We start from the raw sequence: 18,736 nt of genomic DNA on the forward strand, positions 1-18,736 counted from the left end.
CGGATTTCAAGCCTTGATCATCGTTTCTGCTGCGTCGAGACTATGGCATACGCAGCCATACAGCAATCAAACAGACAAAACACGGTGGTCGCAAATTGGTTGACAATTGTTGGTCTTGTGACAGCGTGAAAACATTGGGCTTCTAATTGCATTTCTGACCGTCATATATTTCAAGAACACGGTTATTTCGAACAAAACTCGTTAAATTATAAACAAAGCACCACATCACAGCAATCAAACAGACGAAAACACGGTGGCCGCAAATTGGTTGACAAAGATATTATCGACGTATCGGAAATGCACACCCCCTATTCCCCCTCCTTCAAATGTAGAAACGTGAAACTTTCAAATATGGTTAAAAGAAACACAACTCTACCCACCTGCCAAGATTCATCTTTTTATTTCTCATATTTGTATGGATTTTCAAGCTTTTGTCAGCTACGAGTTAGTTCAGTGTCACCGCGCTGTGTTACGGTACCAGAACTTCTCTATCTTTAGAAGGTCCTGTCTTGTGACAGCGTGAATTGAAATTGCAAGATGGTCCGTTGGACACAAAATGGCGTCCGATAAACGTAGAACGTTTAGTGACGTCATAGCAAACAAAAACAAATCTTACAGAGCTAACAGAAACGTGTCAAAGAACAAGAACAACAACAACAACAACATAATATTGAAACGATCGTTATGTCCACTACGTGTCCAACAAGGACACGAGGCAACGCGGGATATATCTCTTGTAAACAAATGGTTTACAGCATCTCATAAATATTCAATTCGTCTGGTCAAGTAAACTAGAATGCTTTTGCTCTTTTTCCTCTTTGTCTTATCTATGCAATAAGTTTTTGTCAGCACATCTTGATTCAGGGGGTTCTCCTGAACTCGTCCTTGGAATGTTGTAAGATAACCAGCAAACCTGTTCAGCTGACTGGCGTTTCGAAAGTTGTATTTAAAGATGTTGACAGTCATGGGGCTATAAGTTTGGTATAGTTTTGTGAAATGGGGAACCTGTTGATAGTTAGTTCGGTAAAAAAGAGAACCCGTTTTTTTCTCACTGAGTAGCACCTTACATTTAAGTGGCAGCTTGTAGAGCGCCTTGTTCGAATTCAATGATGATTCTTTGTTTTGTTTTGATGAGAAGCGTTGTTGGGCACGATCGCTCGAATTGAGCATATTTCAAAATTTTTGTTTTTTTGTGAAAATATCCCCATTCTTCGCAATTGATGAACCTCGAATCCTGTGGGACTCGGTATCTTACTCCGACTTCGTTAGTTGTGCCATTCAGCCGTGACACTAGTCAATGCAGTGACAGTAGCGATGTATCAAGATGTCAAACATGTTTCTGATTTCAACCACGTTAAGTATCAACACATCTTGTAGCCTACGTCGGCTGTTGCCGAATAATTTACTGGTATCTTCCTATTATTCGCTGTTTATTTACGCGTTTCATGTCACTGATTATATATATTCATTCCAACTCAAAATCTTGGAGTAGGTCAGGCCAACCAGTACCACAGTAATAAAATACCATTTTCTCCCATTTTTGTAAATTTGTGTTGAAAAATATTTAAAAATTTTATATATATAAAATATTTCATATCTTGAAATCTGATTTATGTTTTGTTGGTGATTGGTATCTTCAAAAAAACGTCCGTGTCATGAATTTGAATGAAATGTGGGAGCTGTACTAATAAAAATTGAAAAAAAAATTAAGTTACGGTGAAATTCTATTCGATTACTTAATGACTGATACTTTTTAACAGTATCACTGTTAAAAAAAATTAATTATCAATATTACTGCTAAAAATTCTCAGTCGTGAAGTGTTTTACGTAGCATTTCACCGTAACTTCAATTTCGTTTAAATGCCATCGTGGAAAGCGACCAGCGTAACCGATTATCGGTTACATTTCCCCCATCGCCAAAGACCCAGATTGAAGGCATGATATCATCCAGAATTTTATTATAAACTTTCGACTTTGAACATTCCGAGATTCGAGTAGAATTGTGACTCTTGAATTTCCGTTCTTGTCTCATGAAGGTCGGAACAAGAGGCTAAATAAATCCAATGAAAATGGTAAATGGTTATTATATGAATGATGTCCCAGGCACGTTCAATTAAATAATCGAGATTTTTGTATTTGTTTATGGTGGAACCTTTACTGCAATCGCACATGCTTGCCCGAGCATAAAATATCACACGAGTGGTTTAGTTATCAATAATTCTAACCATCGAATATTTATGTAAATAATCTTCATAAAAAAAAATACGCTTTGTCGCCTTCTTGGTTTGAATTCATCTTCTTAAATATAAATAGCCGAATAGGAACCGATACTTACGCCTACGACCATATCACGACTACAACTGATCTCGGGAGTTAAGGAACGTAGTGCTCGGAAAATACTCGGAAAGCATGGGCGACCGACTGGGAATACCGAGTGTCGCAGGCTTTTACTGTTTTATTAAGATGGAACACAACATTTTGGGACATTTACTCACATACTAATTTGAAGTCAGGCAGACACTGGATCCAAATTACAACCGCTTCAACACAATATTTTGGGATATTTACCCGTATGTCAATATGAAGTCAAGCCGACATTGAAACCAAATTACAACGGCTTCAATTCCACTGACGTGACGTTTTATTGTGTCACAAAGTTTTAGAATTAAGCATACTTATCTTTGCAACATAATTGAAATAGGGCAAACCAACCATGTTTTCCGATCTATAAAGATGTAACCTTTCGATAATCAATTAGCAATGTGAGTGATGAATTTAGGATTAAACTAATTTTAATCCATATATTTGCACGACAAAACAACAAAAAAGATTTCGGCTTGGCCTACTATTGCACTGTACTAGGTATTGTTGAGTTAAATGGGGCGATAAAGTTTACTCGTCAGTCTTAGGATTAAGCTTAAAGTCTTTTAAATTAAATCTGTCACCTATACACGGGGCATTTATTTACATGATGCTGAAGCATAGCTTCTTGTATTTGCATAAAACTTTTTCTTTTTCCATTACATATTAGGCCATAATACAGGATGAGTGCCCCGTACCCTCAAATTGTGAGACAGAAGCAGACGAAAGACATCGGAAGGTATAATAGAACCTCTCTCGTGAAATAAATTCTAAATTTGTCTAAGAAATGGTCTAAGGTTTTTGAATATTATTTTGGTATTTGGATTTATTTGCAAAACTTTGGCCACTATTGTATGTATAGTGACTAAGTAATTGTAGTCATGTAGTTTGAATTTGGGCCCGTAAACCGCCTGGATAGTCGATGGTATGAACATGGACACATTACTATGTTTATAAAAGAAAGTATTTAGGTGTAGGGAATTATGACACAACACGTACATTGGTAGGAAAGGAAATTGACAATCAATTAATAGCGTTTTCCGATGCGAAAGAAGCATACTTTATAAAAGTAATCATTGACCATGATCCATGAGAAAGAGAAGGAAACCGTCGATCAATTAGTTTTCCGGTGCAAATCATCCTTTTCAATGTATAAAAAGTCATCTCTTTTGTCGTGGCGTTTTATGTGCTGGGATATATTTCTTTTTTGAGTCGAACTGACCGAGAGTGATTTTAGGCTGCGGCTACAAAACAGTTAGAGAATATTAGGGGTATATTTTTGCGAGTGAGAGTGAATCATTTGAATAAATACAAAGTAAACTAACTCTGATTTAAAACCGACAAGAGCAACAAAAAGCATTTTTATCTGCTTATTGATTAATATTTTTTTAAAATATTGAGATAAAAAAATATATTTTAATTTGAAAATTTTGTTTCCAGATTACAAAAAGTTATAAAACATGTCGTGGAGGTCTGTTGTTGTGTGCGTAGCTTTGTTGGTGATCAATTTGATTCTATGTTCAGCATATCCAAGAGGTGAGTACTGGAGACTTAGTGTAGCAATTGTAATGTTATATTGGATGGTCATTTTGTTTGTAGTACTAATTTTAAAAAGGAAGTAATTCGAATTCACTTTTAACAACTTGCTCATTGCTCAGTAAATAATTTACAATTTTTGTATTTAACTTTTTGTTGAAGTGGTGATATTTTTAGTGATATTTTTTGAACTGGGAATTCTATGCATAAGACAAATTATATATCAATTGGAGCTCGACTTTTGAGTACGAAATTTTATTCCGTGAGTTTGTTTGATGGCATCGTTATTATTTTATATCTAAAGAATCAAGGAGAATTTTCATGCAAAATGTTTTTCTAAATTGTGAGATTGCAAATATAATAAAATATAAAATCACTAATATTTATTGCATTTAATCTTTTTTAGCAGGAGGTAGAGAAAATGAAATGTTGGAAACTTATACGAAGTTTTATTGTAAGTAGTTTGTGGTGAAATATTTTCTAGTCATTTTTTTTTAAACGATTAACTTAACGTTTTAATACTTCTCTATAGAACGTCGAATCTTATACAAAGACAACAAGAATTACAATATCCAGATCTATATTTTGTTGATATCCTGATAGATATGTGTTATTTTACGTGGTACAAAAAAAACTATGTGTGAATCTAATTGTTTATATGTATAAAATAAACATTCGAACAACCTATTTGATGGAGTCGAAACATTTTCTTTAGTTGAATGAAAGTCGGTTTTAGTAAACGTACAGCACATTATCTGTTTGATCTTGTTCTGATAATCTAGTGTATGAACGACGCATAATCAAATTTTTAATTGATCTCGTTCATAATCTATCTTTATCTATTTGTTTATGAACTGTGACAAACAAGCTTGAGTTGACATTAGACATAATCGAAAATTCCTGCGCAGTAGAACTTTTAACTATAAAATGCTTATTTTGAGAGTGAGAGAAAAAGTGTTGAGTATCTTAGAAAATGTTCCCAATAGGTTGTAAACGTTCTACAGACGTATTTTTCTTTATTTATTGACCACGTATAATCAAATTTATACTCTATGTATCTCATCTATTATTCATTCATAATCTGTGTCTATCAAGTTTGACATTAGACAGAATAAGAAATTTCTGTATAACTGTAGTTCAATTTTGTATAGAATTTGCAAAGCACTGCGTTTTGATCTTCCAGAGTGTGCAAACAAAATGTACCATTATACGCCTTTATATCTTCAACTTAATGGTAATGCTATAAACAAATTATTGCTATCATTCCATTCACAACATTATGTTTATATACCTTATTTCCTCCTCTCCAGAACAAGGCGCGGGAAGTTATTACCAGGGATTCATAATTTTTTGTGTGTTCTCGTAGTCCATGCATAGTTGAAAATGAAATAATATGAATAAATTATTTGACATCGTCGTATGACTCGCATGAGACAACCATATTATAAACCAGGACACGGGGCAACGCGGGATGTATTTCTTATAAACAAATGGTTTACAGCATCTCATAAATATTCAATTCGTCTGGTCAAGTAAATTAGAATGCTATCGCTCTTTTTCCTCTTTGTCTTATCTATGCAATAAGTTTTTGTCAGCATACCTTGATTTAGGGAGCTCTCTCGAACCCGTTCTTGGAATATTGTAAGATAACCAGCAAACCTGTTCAGCTGACTGGCGTTTCGAAAGTTGTATTTAAAGATGTTGACAGTTATCGGAGTTCGGTATAGTTTTGTGAAATGGGGAACCTGTTGATAGTGAGTTCGGTGAAAAAGAGATCCCGTTCTCTTCTCATTGAGTAGCAAGCATCTTACATTTAAGTGGCAGCTTGTGGAGCGCCTTGTTCGAATTCAATGCTGATTCGTTGTTGGGCACGATCGCTCGTATTAAGCATATTTCAAAAATTTTGTTTTGTTGTGAAAATATCCCCATTCTTCGCAATTGATGAACCTAGAATCCGGTGGCACTCGGTATCTTACTCCAAATTAGATTGAGCCCCCAATTAAATCAGGACTGTCTGCCATATTTTCAACTAACTCGGTTAATCAACTTGAGTCCTTACTGGTGAATTTACGGTTACAGTTAGTAATTTCAAATTATCAGATAACCGAACGAATAGGCAACTTCTATACTACGATTAGTGATTTATTCTTGGCGATATTTGAACATTGCCGCTTTGTTTGTACAACATATAACTTTAACACAACAAGCAGTGTGGACTAGTTCAGCGCTTCTCATCCGGTGGTCCGCGGCCCACCAAGCATCTCATGGTGGGCCGCGAACTCGTTGCCAAATTATTCGTATTTTTCTATATTTTTTTGTAGCATTGGAATTATTTCGACTTTTTAATGGAATAGCAATGCTTTTCTGATGAGAATCCGAATCGAATCCATTAATTTAGGTCAGGGAGGCCTAAAGTTATCGGCTCGTGGACCACAAAATGATTTTTGCTTTTGTTTGCGGTCCGCAATATTGCCAAGAATAGGTAAACAGGTCAATACAAAGCAAACATCTTCATTTTGCAAACACATTGATTAATATTTGTCATGTATCAAGCTTAAAGATGCAGAAAACAAAAAAAAAATCATTGAAACGTGCAAAAGCCTTTCTATATCTACATTTATAGTGTAAAATTTTAAACTCTTCATAACGGATAATATGCTTTCGCAAATGTAAGTGATTTCGAACATCGATAGGATTCTCAAAGCAAAAACCCTTAAAATTTGGAAATGATCATTGCTCACATGATTGCAAAAGGCCGTTTTAGATTATATTTGCAGATTGATTGATTACCAAATGCGAGGTACAGGAGAGTAATTACTTTTTTTTTTAACATATAGGAAGCAATTTTTGTAATACTGTTTACGATGGTAGCAAAAAATCCCCGGAAGGAATTGTATTGTTACGCCATAACATTAATATTTAGTTAGCATATTCATTGTTGATAGGTATTTGTCTGTCTGTTTGTCTGTGTGTTAGATGCACGCGATATCTCACGGAATCGAGGTTGAATCTGCTCCAAATTTTGCATGTGCATTCATCATAGCTCGGATCAGAAGCCGATTGATTTTGGATGGATTATATCTTATAATTAGCTAGTTATTAATTAATTAGTGATGGGACACACGGTGTCACTATGGAGTAAGACCACTGTTTTGGGGGATCCCCTAACCTTCGATCAATAAGTCTTCGGATTCTAACCAATATTCTAATTATTATATTGTTAGCATATATTACCAGCCAAAATATAGAAAGCCAGTGAACAATTTGGAATAGCCAAGCACATTATTCAAATTAGTTAGTTGCGTCATCTAGCCGTGACACTAATCAACGCAGTGACAGTGGCGATGTAACAAGATGTCAAACATTTGCCGCGTCTGCTATCATATGCAGTCATCCATGTCATTTATACGATGTTGGTATTTTAGAATTGTAATGATTTTATTATTACTTAAGTACGAAAATACGAATAAAAAATTTATTCGAATTGAACAGTTTAATACACATTTTATGTTGGCAGATTGCAGTGGTTTTTCCAGCCTAATGATGCTTGTATTTTTTAAGTTATTTTCGTAAGTCGACACAACCATGAGTCACGTTGAACAAAATTAAATTAATATACGGTACGGCAACTTGAATGCCGGTATCTGTCATGGACTTCTAAATTGTACGCAACAGAAAATCACCCTAATAAAAGTCACTACTTTTAACTGTATCTTTATCAAAATTATTTTCCAAAAAGCAGGAGAAAGAATAAATTATTTTTGAGTATCGTATAAATTACGGCTTTACATAACTTTCAATTTTTCGACGTAATTGAATGAAAGCTTAAATAAGAGAACTGGACTAGTTTCATTCGAAGACTCTTCAGGCTTTCGGACAAGTCATCAAAAAAGTCGATGGCACAGAAAAATTGGGAACCCCTGTATATTGATGACACCTTCCGAAGTATTGTGTCATCGTTACGGTAATCAACATATTGTGTTTTTAAATATTTATCTTTAATCATGTCAAATTCAATCATGTGAAAATCGCTGCATATTTCATGCGACATGCACACATTGATTTTTAAGAATTCAATTTATTTGTTATTTTAAGATGATTGTTTACTTACCAAGTAATAAATAAAAATATAAGTTGCTATTCAAACAAAGATAACTTTAGCACTCTCTAAAGACCGAATTCACTTAGTATTAGTTTGCTTTATTTCCCAAAAGAGGATTTAAAATGCATAGATTCAAATAGTCCTTTTTTATAACCCATTTCTCATAAATTAATTTCAAAAGCACATGTAAAGGTCATCAAAACAAAGTTCAAAACCAATTTAAAGTTGAACTCAATTAAAATTAGGAGTCTATGCTTTCACGTGTTTCCAATTTTAACTAAAAAATATCTTAACAGTATACAGTGATCGCCAAGTAACAAATTGGGGAACGTAATTTATATTAATATGTTCGCCAAGGCTCAGCACGGGAAGAAAAAAAAAACGTTGCTAACAAATAACGAAATGAGAGAAAGTGATAATTTAGGGTGAAATATTCAAAGGTGGTAATTGCTAATATTCACTTCAATCACAGTTTGCTAAGTTTGTGACATTTTTAACAAAAGTCATGATTAGTTTATATTCGAAAATGCTCAGCTTATTGTGAACACCATTCAAAAATGCGACAAATAAAGCATTCCGTTTTATAGGAAAACAGAATCACTATGCTCCGTGTATAACTCTGTCTCCTAACAATTTAGATATCCCACAGTTAAAATCAGTTTTATTGAAAGTAAAATCCTCTTCTGAAATTAAATCACATAAGCGTAGTCTCATAAATCCTGTTATCCAAACATCGTCCAAATGAAAGTAGGGATACCATCTTGAAACAGAGTAAATCGCGCTGGCATGTTTTACTGACATTGAATAAAATCCCCCTAAACAAAAAGGCGGATAATATTCGTAGGGATAAGTTTTTACATCAATTTGCCATTTGCACTCGTATCTCTTTGGTTTACCGGTTCGCGCTTGCCAAAATCCACAAAATATCGGGAAATGGTTGGCAGAATTTAACGCCAGAAAATCATTCGACGTAAAATTTATTGATGAATTTTTTTCTCCGTTCATTAAATACTCCACATCATTGTAGTAGAGAGGAAGATCTGGCAACATATCATCATCTGCAGATGAGTAGATCCAATTGTTCGGAAAATTCTCTCCTATCCATTGCATTGAAGCTAGAGCCTTATATCCTATGTTTCTGTTAAAGTTAAATATTTTGCATGGTTAATCTCTAGAAAAGTGTAGTAATACATGTAAATGTAGTATATTAATAAGATTTGATAGAGTTTTTAACAAAAATAGTGAAGGGCAATATAAATCGTTTAACTGAAATTACGTTACAGAGTTTATTTTATACATTTTAGTAAACAGCAATTAAGTTTTCTTTGATAATCCAATTTATTGGTGTTATATTGAATGACATGGTGGAATAAAAGATTTCAAATTCTTTGAATATTACAAGCCAGCAGCCAGTTTTAAGTATTTTTGTAAAAACAGATTATAAAATAGCATTTGATTGCGTTTTTGTATTAAAATTTTCCGTCTTGTGATTTGGTAGCAAATATTATACATGACGTAATGCATCATAAGAATGCAAACTTCAATGTTGTGGTGTGTTCAAAAGCGTTGTTTACTCGAATCAATATATTGTCTATTTCTTGCTAAGAATTTCGAGTTGGGGAAGGGTTTAAGTTGAGTTATTTTGTACCTGCATGTTAGCTAAGGTTTTTGTTAGATCGACTAGATGAAAGTGATATTGACATGAATAGATCGGAAATAATATGTGCGACAAATACAAATATTATTATTATACGTTCAGATAATCACAAAAAATTCAAAAATCAACCGAAGTCTATTATTATTATTACATATTTGATCGTATATAAGAGCATTGAAACTGACACTAACAACATAGTCGAGTCATGAACCATCCAGCATATGTTCTCAACGAAAATGCTTTACAGGAAGGACAATTCAGAATAAATTGATATCACCACAGTTAGTGGTATGAGTATGAATTGTAATGAAGAAAAATCAGTTTTACTCGATTCATTCGTTGCAATTTCGCGACTGAAGGGGTTATTTATGGTGGCCCATCGTTGTCACGCGTAAAATTGAAAATAAAAATAAAAAATAAAATAAAAAACCGAAAATAAAAAAATAAAAAATTAAAAATAAAAACGAAAAAAAAAAAAAAAATAAAAAAAAAAAATAAAAATTGAATAAAAAGAAAATAAAAAGGTTGTCAACGATGGTCCTTCTCGTGGCCCATCGTTGTCACGCGTTTTTATTTTTAGAAAATTTGCTTCTGCTTGGGACCAACGTTGTCAGGCATAATCCTACGCGCACAAATGTGTTCCCTGGGTTTCCAACTCACTACTGATTTTGTTCTATAAATTCTCCATGCTACAAGTTCAATAAGAATTAATATATTTATAATAATGATAAGAGAATATAAAATTGAATACGAAAATTGGGAAAATTTGATTTAAGTGTAGAAGGTAATTTAATTGGAGAATGCTGCTTAACTACTCAGTTGTCTGGACACTCGCGATGCCGGTACCGTACCGTCTTACCAAATACGTACGATATGGGGCAGGCGCAGAGAGTGTTTCAGTAGTCTATATTCTACGAGTCTATCCGTATCTCCCATTCTTTCATGAGTCATTGCATGGGTACCAGTACGGTCAGACGGTACCGTACCGGCATCGCACGAGTGTCCAGACAACTGAGCAGTTAAGCAGCATTTTCCAATTAAATTACCTTCTACACGTAAGAACAAATTTTCGTATTCAATTCTATATTCTCTTATCATTATTATAAATATGTTGCTTGTGGTTGAACTTGTAGCATGGAGAATTTATAGAACATTTTCGTTTTGAATTTATTGGATATTGCTCATGAAAATCAGTACTGAGTTAGAAACCCAGGAAACACATTTGTGCGTGTAGGATTAAGCATGACAACGTTGGTCCAAGCCGCATCAAATTTTCTAAAAATAAAAACGCGTGACAACGATGGGCCACGAGGCGGGCCATCGTTGTCAACCTTTTTATTTTCTTTTTATTCAATTTTTTTTTTAATTTTTTTTTTTTTTTCAATTATTTTTTTGTTTTTTCACAACTATTTTTTCATTTTCGCTTTTTCATTTTATTTTTTCATTTTTTTTTTTTTAATTTTACGCGTGACAACGATGGGCCACCATAGGTATTAGATAATCGAACTCACGGATAAGTTTCCTCCAAATCGATTTGTAAAATATCACCATGTATTGATTCTTCCTTTTCTAGTTGACTATGTTCTTCAATAGTTTTTGTATTTGCAACAGTAAAAATCACATGCAAGCATACCCCATTAAGGAATGTGTTGGAACCCCATGTTTTTCTGATATGATCTCGTTGTTTATCTCTGTCGTATCCTGACTTGACGGCAACAATCATTGACCATCGACAATCTGAAAAATTGTTTTGTATATTCTAGGCAAAGGAGAATAAAAATGAATATTATGGCTTTAAGGTATTAAGATGCATTCACTACCTTTGTGGTAGTCGATAATGTTAACGCTTTCGCAATATTTTACTCTGCAATCTGGATGAATAATATATATCTTTTACGCACAAGGAGTTTAGATCGGCATAAAAGATTCCTAATTCACGCAATTTGTACAACGCTACCAAAGACTATGTTGTTTGGCCTGTCTCGATGACTTGTTAGACTTGTTATTTGCCGAGTTTAGATATCAGGTCATAAAAATAGGCCTATCCATACCAACCTACCAAGACTATAATTATCGATACCAAAAAAACCGGATAGTAGAAAGGTAGTAAATCTTTAACTACGCCCACCTTACATAGCGGTAACACTGACTTATTCATTTTGGTGTTTATTTTAGTTCGTGTAGTCTATGTTGGCAAATACCGCTTACATTTATAAACCCATAATCTTATTTGTTCTACTCTCGATATGTTGGGAATGCGAATTTATTTAAAATTCGAATCTGCCTATTTGCATTTGATAAAGCGTTGGACTTGACTATGTTAGGAAGACAGATCAGAGATTTCACATCCATCAAGTATTATCTCTGCCACCTCAATCAGGGTGTAATAAATTTCGAACAAGAACGATTCCAGCCTTCAAATAATAGTAATTCGTTAAGAATCAATTGGTGTATGGGTTTGTTCAGAATGGTAACTTCATGGAAAGATTACTTATATAAATCCTAGAAATTCATTATAAATGTTACCTTCTGAATGCATGGTGTGATTGTCTGACAAAACTTTCCATGGGGTCATTTTGATATTGAACAAAGGTCTTTTCTTATCCATCCTCTTCAGCATTGTTATTTGTTCTAAACCAAATTGCTGGAATGAGGTATCTTTGACTAATGTATTTTTATCAAAAATTTTCTCTCGGTCCACTTTGATAATATGTGAGGCAAACCTGTTTTTAATATATGAAAATATTGCAGATTAGCATAATATGCTAATATACTTTCTACATCACAAACTAAGAGATTCGTATGTAGGGTATACTCTACTGCTATTAGTTATGAACCAACATTCACCAAAACTTCGTGTGAGTAAGTGTGTGTTGTTTTTCAAAATTAATCAAATGTATTCCAATTGTAAGTCATAATTTAGTGTTTTATAATTAACTTTTTACGGTACTTCCTTTGACAGAGATTGGTGAGAAATTTTCTGGCAAGTCAATAATGAAAATTGGTCTTGATTCTCAAGGTTAATAATATATATACAAATTAAGATGGCGACAACAATTAAAGATTAAACATAGCAATCCTCCAAATCGTTATTAACTGACAAAGACATCATTGATCAGTTCAATTCAATTAAATATGTTTATTTAATGAATATATAACATACCTTCCATTCTTGTACGTCACGAAGATAAAGTATATAACTAGAGATATTGATAAAGCACTCAATATCACCAATTTATATATCAGAGAAGTAATTGCCATTAATTGGTGCTTTAAACCAGTTGGTTCCCAATATTTTTCAATAAATTTTTTCCTTCGCCTATTTTTGATCTTTTTATTCCTCGCTCATCAGGCATAGAAAACTACGTTTTTGTTATTTGTTTATAAGCATAAGTGACATACACAAGTCGCACCCTGGTCTTTGTACAGTCATATAGAATATTTAATAATGTATGTATAAATACGTATTACAAAAATACTGAAAAAGTCAACAATATTAGTGCACCATTTTACAACTAATAGCCTTCGCCCTTCATAAAAAACTACCTTCCTGGGGAAGAATTCTTCCTCGACTGGAAATGCTGCTTTAAACAAGTGAAATAAATTTCGAACAATATGGATACTGTAATAGGCTGTTACAGGTATTTTATCCATGTCTGCATGTTTACTGAATAATAATGATCTCAAATGTGTATTGGACTTGATATTCGCTAATCACCTACATGTACGACCAGTGTCCAATGTTCATCTAATAGATTTAATTAGTTTCTGATATAAGATATCAAGGTGATAAGTTTCCATATACTTAACTTCAAGCAATATTTGAGATACGCTAAATTGTATGTGTACAGCATAACGCGCGCTGATAACGTCAAATTTGAAATAAAATTATGAGTAACAAATTTGAAAATATTACTCATATTTAAATCCCTGCACAAGATTTGTGCCGAAACGGAAGTCATTCATTTCAGATTCCCAATACCGTAAAAGAGGCCATTGAACAGTCTGCCATGCGCAGTAGAATAGCCTAGATATCCTTGTGTGTGTGTGTGGTTTGGTAATATATTTATGGCGCTTTAAACAATCTCTTGGTAGATTTCACAAAATCAACAAGAGCAGGGAAAATGCTAGGGTCGCGTAAGATAGCTTTGAGTTGAAAATCAATGCCATAATCGCGACATTTCATCTTTAGTATGCGTCTTTCATTTCTATATGCACGACAGTTCATTAGAAAATGTTCTACCGTCTCTGGAACATTACAGAAATCGCAAAGTCCATTATTATGGCATCCTATTTTATGGAGGTGCCCATTTAAACGGCTTGTCATTTACTGTATATTATTATTGCTAATATATATACATATAGCAGTGTTCTTTGTAAAGCCCAATGATTTTACTACATCTAAAATCACGTATAACATGTTCTAACATACTACAAATTTTGCTGAATTAAATAAAGCGTGGAAAGTCTAGGTCAGTCAGACGTTTGCAAGTTCTAATTATAAGAACATTTCTGCGTTCTAATGGGAGTTTCAAATCAATTGAGCATTTGTATCAAATATCAATTACTTGAGATACACACAAATACATAAGTTTTGTAACTGTTTTGCGTCTAAAATTTTATTCATATATTATTAAATATGACATAGCTACATTCTTTTCTTTGCTGTCAAATATATTGCTCCAGTTTAGTGTGAATGTTCATCTTGTCAAGAAAAGGTTCAAGTACAAATTCTTATTTCCTCCTTTACAAAAACCTGCTTTTGCCACAACTCTCCATTGTGCTTCTTCCTGTTCCGTTTATTTTCAAGAACTTGAAACAGTCTTGACTCATCTCATTGTACATCAGTAAATATTTAATATCCCATTTATTTACGATATAACATCGAAGATTACAATCTGTAACAAATCATATAAAGCTGTTATCATATATTTATTGAAGATAAACGTGTACTGTAACTAACGCCATTTTCCTTCCTGCTTGTACGGGCACACCTCGTGTACCAAATCTTATCGCAAGACAACTTCTTGTCTAAAAATAAAGCACAAATTCGTTTCACGTGAAGTCATATAAAATAGATTGCGAATCAACTTCGTTACAATTAAATAGGAAATATGATTTCATAATATCCACGATGTCGACCAAACGTTTCCTCGTTACGCTAAGCGCAGATTGTAACGTGAGTAATAATAAGAGGTGAAATAGAGACGTGCATTTCAGCAACGTATGCTAACAAACTTCCAGTTGACCCTTGAAGTCATCGTCATAACATCCGTTTAAAACATCGTTTAATTAGTCACCTATATGTTGTATTCTTATAGAACAGTGGTTCTTAAAGTATGGGTCGCGACCCAAACATGGGTCGCGGAAGGTTTAAAAATGGGTCGCGACAAGGTCGTCAATGCAAAGGCAATCTAAGAGGAGAAGGAAGAATTTTCAGCTTTCCCAATGTTTCAATTTAGCTTCTAAACTATGGTATTTACAAATAATGAAATATAAAATTTCATTCACGGAAAGAACTGTCTTGAGCTCATTGTTACATCACAATTCTTATATGCCAGTCACGTGTATTATTTTTATGGTATCGGTAACCAATAACCATGCACGTCGCTTGTCGTTGTGTTGACCGCGTGGAATGTCGTCTTAGTGGATTAAAATAACCATAAATGGGTGTCTTTTTGGTAATGTAAATTGTAATAGACGACGCAATGCAAAAGCTCGCTTCTCGACATTAGATTATTCAATATCTAGAGAAAATGTGACTTCATCTCGAGGCACCATTTACCGCGAACGAAGCAGTGTGTGCACATTTGATGAGTAAAAAGTTGTATATTACGAGAGATACCGAAGGCCAGCCAGGATGTCGTGTTTGCGACGGACAGCGGACGCCTTTCCTGCTACAATTCGCGACAAGGCACTTGTGCGAGCGAGGATATTTGGCACTGACGGTTATCAAAACTAAGCTCGCAATCGCCTCGATACCCGTGACAACTTGCGTATTGCGTTAAGTAAAATAGAGCTGTGTATTGAAGATATAATGAAAAGGAAATTTCAGTTCCATCAATCTCACTGAGTCAATGGACTGTTTCTAATAAATAGTTGTCTGTATCTGAGTCAAACTGTACTGACATTAAAAACACATTTTGCGTTATTTAGGATTGGGTCGCGAGTATTCATAAAACTCAGATTTGGGTCGCGCTCGAAAAAGTTTAAGAACCACTGTTATAGAATATAAGAAAATTCTCTGATATCCTACGAAATACCCTAGTTCTAAGGTGATGCATATTTAATTCATAATGATAATAACCCAGGGGTGTTGACCTCGCTTTATGTGGGCGAGCCCACGAGGTGCGGATAGGGGAAAAACGTAGATCAAACAAGGTTAGCTTTTAATACTGATTAAGCAGTCACAGACTAAAAAGGCAAAATTCAATATGAAAACGTGACCTAAAAAAACTACATAGAAAACAGAGTATGGGTGTTTAGGGGTGTCTCCAAAATTTCGTGTCCCACTTGTCCCACCTGTCCCACTGTTACCACGTGTCCCACATGTCCCACTTGCCCCCCGTGTCTCACTTGACCCACGTGTCCCACTTGTCACACCTGTACCACGTGTACCACTTGTGCCATGAGTCCCACTCTATCACGTGTCCCACTTATCCCACTTGTACCACGTGTCAAGTGGGAAACGTGGTACGAGTGGGACACGTGGTACAAGGGGTATAAGTGGGACATGTGGTACAGAGGGACACGTGGGACAAGTGGTACAAGTGGGACACGTGTACACGTGGTACAAGTGGGACAAGTGAAACATGTGGTACAAGTGGGACACGTGGTACTAGTGGGACAAGAGGGACACGTGAGACAAGTTGGACACAGGGTACACGTGGGACACGTGAGACACGACATTTTGGAGACACCGGGTGTTTAGCATGAGTAATATTTCATGATATAACAAAAACTAGCTTCAGTCGCTGGACTCCTCGCCGCCGGAGGGTGGTTCACGTAACCGCTAGTCAGTTATGGCTTCCTCCATCATCAAGTCCATAAATCTGAAAACAAATAAGGGTCTAACCGAGAATATCGGTTGGAGACCGAAGACTTATCGATCGACCACAAAAAAAATTATTAATTAATTAATTAATAACTCGCTAATTATATAATCATCCAAAATCAATAGGCTTCTGGTACGAGATATGATGAATGCACATGCAAAATTTGGAGGAGATTCAACCTCGCTTTCGTGAGATATCGCGTAACATACGAAAGTGTCTAACAGACAAACACACAAACAGACAAATACCTATCAACATACTTACCGATCTTAAGATCGATAAGTAACAAACGACAATATCGATCAGAGACCGAAGACTTATCGATCGAAAGTTAGGGGATCCCCCAAAACAGCGCTCTTACTTCATAGTGACACCTTGTGTCCCATCACTAATTAATTAATAACTCGCTAATTATACGACATAATTCGCCCAAAATCAATAGGCTTCTGGTCCGAGATAAGATGAATGCACATGCAAAATCTGGAGCAGATTCAATCCCGCTTTCGTGAGATATCGCGTGCATCTAACAGTCAAACAGACATACAAACACACAGGCAGACAAATACCTATCAACATACTTACCGATTAAAATCGATAAGTAATAAAAGTAACAGACTTCTAGCAAAAATATATAATTTTTTAATAACAGAAAATTTCAAAGCAGGCGGTCCTGTAGATCAGGCGGACCCGTAGATCAGGCGGTCCTGTAAATCAGGGGTTGTCAAACTTTTTGTGTTACGGAGCCCATGAAGAGGTTAACTATTATTCACGGATCCCCACAATGAGTGAATTAAAATCACTTTACTTCATTTAAATGCTAAAGCTTTTTTAATAGGGGTGATACAAAATAGAAATAAATCTAAATTTCACAGATAAATAATATATATTAAGGCTGTAAATTTGACACTTGGCAAACATATTATCAAAGTAGTGTCGAAATGAGGTATCCAGGCGATAATTTGAATATGACATCATTTATTGCAACCTAAAAACGTCGATGATTACTACGGTCTTTACGTCGGTGTTTATTCTCCCTAAATCACAAATTATTATCGGCATATCTAGGCATGTCTTGTTCCACAAGTACTTTGGAAATGATGTTACTGAAATCGAAACACTGTCAATTGTGCGCGCGTTGTACATTTTTATCCATCTGAAACCACCGACGGAGCCTCATGCGATTTTCCTGTATGTGACGGTATATAAGACAATTGAGTACATCAATCAATTTTTATTGCCATGAAATAAATGTTAACTCTTGTCCTCATCTGGGAATTTTTCAAACGGTTATATCTTAAAATAAACCCGAGTGACAGAACTGCAACTGCACAATTTTCACTGAATGCGAATCAAAACAAGATATAATCTGACACTACGCCTACACATTTTCATGTCCGTTGAATGCCGTGGTAATTTTGTGTAGTAATGCATCTATATTGTCGTAAGTCGACGCAACCACAGGTTACTTATAACACAATTGAACTATTGAACAAGACATTCTAAATATGTCCGCATGGGTTCTGGATTGAATACTTTTGCGCAATTGCGACTTTTACTCATTGAGATGTTAACGCTGACCTTGGAATGTTTGTAAAGACTATGTCTGATATATTGCTTGAAAATAATCTGAAGTGCTGAAAGAACAACTATTTATTTTAATATTATTTATAGTAGGCAGTTTAGTAGCGCGTATTTATGTCTACAGATTGTCTCAGCATTTTAGTTGACGTAAAGGCGAGTAACGATGAAATCAATTACATTGATACCACACTTGCATTGAATATTTTACGCAACAGAAATCTCGTTATCCGATGAAAAGTCATTTTTTTTATGGAGTGACCTACTTGCGAAGACTGTTGTGCGGGAATTTCCGAACCCCCTCTCTTTTAGCAATCCTGGCTACTCCCCTGCTTATAGATAATGTCATATTTGAATTTTGGACGCTATACCGTTGTCAAATTTATTATTGCCGATATTGCTTTCTTACAGTTACAAAATTAGCCAAGTCAGGATAGCTCGCGGAGC

General features: G+C 34.8%; 1 protein-coding gene and 1 long non-coding RNA gene across 3 annotated transcripts; one reads left to right on the top strand and one right to left on the bottom strand.

Moving 5' to 3' along the window:
* Positions 1 to 3,021: 3,021 nt before the first annotated feature.
* Positions 3,022 to 4,584, top strand: LOC120332598 (uncharacterized). The gene is made up of 4 exons (XR_013480013.1): positions 3,022 to 3,100; positions 3,802 to 3,897; positions 4,304 to 4,351; positions 4,430 to 4,584. It is a non-coding gene; the product is annotated as an uncharacterized LOC120332598 (long non-coding RNA).
* A 2,844-nt stretch (positions 4,585 to 7,428) lies between these two features.
* Positions 7,429 to 13,314, bottom strand: LOC120332597 (beta-1,3-galactosyltransferase 5-like). Of its 2 annotated transcripts, none has more exons than XM_039399878.2 (4): positions 12,820 to 13,306; positions 12,183 to 12,379; positions 11,168 to 11,393; positions 7,429 to 9,137 (listed from the first exon to the last, which is right to left on the bottom strand). In XM_039399878.2, the coding sequence occupies exons 1-4, from the start codon at positions 12,915 to 12,917 to the stop codon at positions 8,600 to 8,602; spliced, it is 1,059 nt and encodes a 352-aa protein (XP_039255812.2). In that variant the 5' UTR covers positions 12,918 to 13,306; the 3' UTR covers positions 7,429 to 8,599. The 2 variants fall into 2 exon arrangements, with proteins under 2 accessions (XP_039255812.2, XP_077975710.1); XM_078119584.1 differs by having other exon boundaries at positions 8,981 to 9,137; positions 11,290 to 11,393; positions 12,820 to 13,314.
* Between the last annotated feature and the right edge of the window lie 5,422 nt (positions 13,315 to 18,736).

The sequence above is a fragment of the Styela clava genome, chromosome 13, assembly GCF_964204865.1.
Source record: "Styela clava chromosome 13, kaStyClav1.hap1.2, whole genome shotgun sequence".
NCBI lineage: Eukaryota > Metazoa > Chordata > Ascidiacea > Stolidobranchia > Styelidae > Styela > Styela clava.